Source organism: Limulus polyphemus, unplaced genomic scaffold (assembly GCF_000517525.1).
Source record: "Limulus polyphemus unplaced genomic scaffold, Limulus_polyphemus-2.1.2 Scaffold3810, whole genome shotgun sequence".
NCBI classification, from domain to species: Eukaryota; Metazoa; Arthropoda; class Merostomata; order Xiphosura; family Limulidae; genus Limulus; species Limulus polyphemus.
In genome coordinates this window covers 71,666-75,338 of record NW_013669420.1, presented here as the reverse complement: position 1 = coordinate 75,338, position 3,673 = coordinate 71,666, and the positions used below count along the sequence as shown (strand labels likewise).

At 34.4% G+C, this 3,673-nt stretch overlaps 1 protein-coding gene across 13 annotated transcripts in view; it reads right to left on the bottom strand.

Annotated features, from left to right (window-relative positions):
• LOC106470082 (zinc finger and SCAN domain-containing protein 2-like) overlaps positions 1-3,673 on the bottom strand; it is a 36,265-nt gene that overhangs the window by 19,387 nt on the left and 13,205 nt on the right. For 10 of the 13 annotated variants that reach the window (XM_022398638.1, XM_022398637.1, XM_022398623.1 and 7 more), the window contains exon 3: positions 1,294-1,450. In XM_022398638.1, the coding sequence (XP_022254346.1) occupies positions 1,294-1,399 (106 nt within the window). In that variant the 5' untranslated portion in view covers positions 1,400-1,450. Of the gene's footprint in view, positions 1-1,293; positions 1,451-3,673 lie in introns of those variants that run through there. The other 3 variants (XM_022398635.1, XM_022398631.1, XM_022398632.1) reach the window with 3 other exon arrangements.

The window sequence follows — 3,673 nt, the reverse complement described above, 5'->3', positions numbered from 1 at the left end:
AATTTCCACAGTCACTTTAAACTTAATAACCTTTATAACACGCACTATAAATCACAGGGATTCACACACTTCACTTACGATGCCTACTGTTCGCTTGACTCAATTATCTCTATTTTCAATCTATCTATATCTCTTCTCTCTCTGGCATTATTTCCCGAGCTTATATACTAAAAAAGAGGGTGCCTGGCAAACACTCGGAGATTCTGGGTTCTTCGATAAGTCATGTTCCTTCCAGAAACTCCAGCGTTCATGCTCCCAGCGTCGCATGACTTCTGCTGTCGTAACAATAGTTTATTGTGAAGAGGTGTGGTATCATCTCAGAATTAACCATTTAAGAACTGTAGCAATGTGAGTAAAATACCACAAGTGTGATGTACAGACATCATGGTTGTGCTGGTTGAACAGTTTTTAACTTAAAACATCATACAAGCTTCCAGATGTTTAATGTATACATTACTGTCAAATTTTTTGGTTATAGCATTCAAGTGATGATACCACATAACTGAAAAATACACACACACACTTGGATATTTTTCTATTTACTCCTCTAAGTATAATAATAATAATAATACTTTAGTCAATATCATGTTTAAGTCCAGGTTACAATATATTTGTAATGCAGTCTTCACTATGCATAAATTAATGAAATCGAAAAATCGTTTAGTCACAACATGTCTTTCATCTGATACAAAAAATAGCTATGTGTGATAATTCTCCTTATTTGTTGCCAGTTTGTTTGTAACTGACCTTGAATTTTCTTTTCTAATAAAACTTTTACATATTAGTCAAATTTGTAAGTACAGTAACAATATTGTTTCACAAATTTTGTAGGTTGTTTTCAGGCTGCTTAGCTTATTTTTTTTACCATATATGGAAAACCCCAAAATAAGCCTAGATTTTTTAAGTAAGAAGAATTTTTATTAAAAGTTAGGAACAGATGTATGTTAGATAATTTGAATGTGCCAAATTCAAAAATGCTTGTTCCAACACTATTTTTTGCTATAAGAGGTAAATTCTGCATTTAAAAATGGCCACTGCTTCTGTCCATTGACAATGACAGATCTGTGTTACTGTACCATTCCTTAACATCCTAAACTAAAGAGTGCACCCTGATTTAACTGTTACACATCTCTGGGTCTTGAAATCAAAGGACTTTACTCTGTATTAAATAATAAATTTCTAATAAATTTGTGATGAGATACTGGTATCTGGCTGTAGTAAAATTGTTAAGCTCAGGACTGTTTCATGAATGATAACAACCTTGACACAATAAACTGAAAGCTATGTACTTACTGCTAGATAGTGTAAAAGTTTCTTCATTTTTTACCAGTTTGATATCCAATAAAGTATCCTGCTCCTCATCAGAAAATGGTTCATCTTTGATCTTTAATACTTCCATGTTTATGTCAGAGCTTCACCTTTATACTCTCATCAAAACTTGCAGTTAAGACTACACAAAAACAGGGTAAGTATTAGAACTTGGACTCTTAAGAAAAGAAAGATTACAACATATTTATCATGTAGTGATAAAAACTGAAACAAACCCAAACAATTTTCTATTACAAAAAAATGAGCAATAAATGGTCATAGTAACTAACAATTTAAATGTCAGGTTTGTCTTGTGTTAACACAAAGATATATATATATATGACTGGTCTAGGTCTCAGATGATGTAGCATTTTAATAGATTTGAAAGAGACATCAAAATTGATCAACTATATAAACAAGTTCCTTAAAAGACTGGATACAACTAATCTTACTAATTTCTCCATATTTCATTAGTTTTGAACCCACGATTAAACATCAATCAAATAAGTTGCCAATGTATGATCACCATTCTTTTTCTATGAAATATAGTACAGCACAACAGCTAAATACAATTAATGTTGTAAATATCACTTCCTTTATCAGAAAGTACATAGGATCACTCTTGAGTTACAAGCAGGAGTTACTAACTTAGTTGACCAGCTCCCAAATCAGCAATGTTCATCCAATAATCAGATATTTCCCAAGATCTTCAAAAGCTGCTATTATTAGGATAATTTTTAATCAATAAACATACTAACTACGTGATATTGTTTCTTTTTTTTTCATACAATTATTTTTTGAAACAAAGCATTATATCATTGCCATCCACACATCGTAACATTTTGCATGTACCTATCATTATAGTTAAGTCCTTCCTTAAATAAAAAAAAATCTTTACACAATAGCATTAAAACCTAGTTTATAATTCAAATTTTTATACAAGTTTTAATTTCAAAAGAAAATATTCAATATCGCAATCTTTAACTCTCTTTATTATGTGATGTACCTGCGTGTCAAATTGCCCAATTTAGTTTTTCCTTCTACTCCTTGATATTCTGAGTTCAGCACAAGTTTCTGAAACAAAAGATATTTCTAAGCCATAATGCAAATTTCTCTCCAAAGTCATAATTTTTCCTATACTGAAAATTTCCGATAGATACTTACCTCTGCTCACAAGATTAGCTATTCTCCCTCTACACTTTTCTACCAAAACTTCAATTCGAAGTTTGACAGGAGGTGTGAGTAGTGGAAAATACCTATCGGAAATACATTTTCAGTATAGGAAAATTATAATTTCCGATACGGTACTTCCCCCCTTTCACAAGATTAGCTAGAATTCCACATTGAGAAGGAGGAGGGACTGGTGCAGGGGAATAACATAACCACCCCCGAAAGCATCCAAAAAATATCACTGACCATGAGAGAAAGAGATCCGGAAATCAGAAGAGGAGAACTGCACCATTGGATATATTCTTCGCTCTTGTTTATAATTTGTAAAACACGGGTGTAGAGTGGCTAGGGCACATGGGTTCGTATTTGGCAAGTCAACAACATCCAAGACCTGCTCTACGGGGAACTGACATCCACATGAGGGTAGGATGAGGATCATACCATCTTCATCTCCACCACAATAATTGGGGATTAAGAACTGCTCCAATTCCTGGGTACCACACAAGGATCAACACTCTACAGCAATCCAGGACTGGCCATTTAGCATCGAGAGGATGGATTCAACTTGTGCAAGGACTTATGTTGATTGGTTCACTCGAATCCAATACCTCACTACTGGGAACCGACATCCATGCAAAGGTAGGATGTGGGTTCCCAATCAAAAAGAGTGAACTGCATGTGCAATGAATCAATTCAATGTGGTATGGAATGTGTAACAGGAGGCCACGTCAACCATTAAGGTGACAGATCAACTAACTATATATGTGTAAATGAACAGTAGGAGACCATATCAACTAGTTCGGTGATGTATCAACTCCAAAGTAGTGTAAATGATATAAGGATGCCATGTTAGCTTCTAAAGTGACCGATCAACTCCACAGTAGTGTAAATAGTATAAAGAGGCCATGTCAGCTTGTAAAGTGACTGATCAACTCCAGTGGTTGTGGATATTATTGAATATGTAAATAGAATAAGAAGGCCATGTCATCCAGGAAGGAGATGGATCAACTCCTGTGATAGTGTAAATAGTATAAAGAGGCCATGTCAGCTTGTAAAGTGACTGATCAACTCCAGTGGTTGTGGATATTATTGAATATGTAAATAGAATAAGAAGGCCATGTCATCCAGGAAGGAGATGGATCAACTCCTGTGATAGTGTAAATAGTATCAGGAAGCCATGTCCACCAGAAAGGGG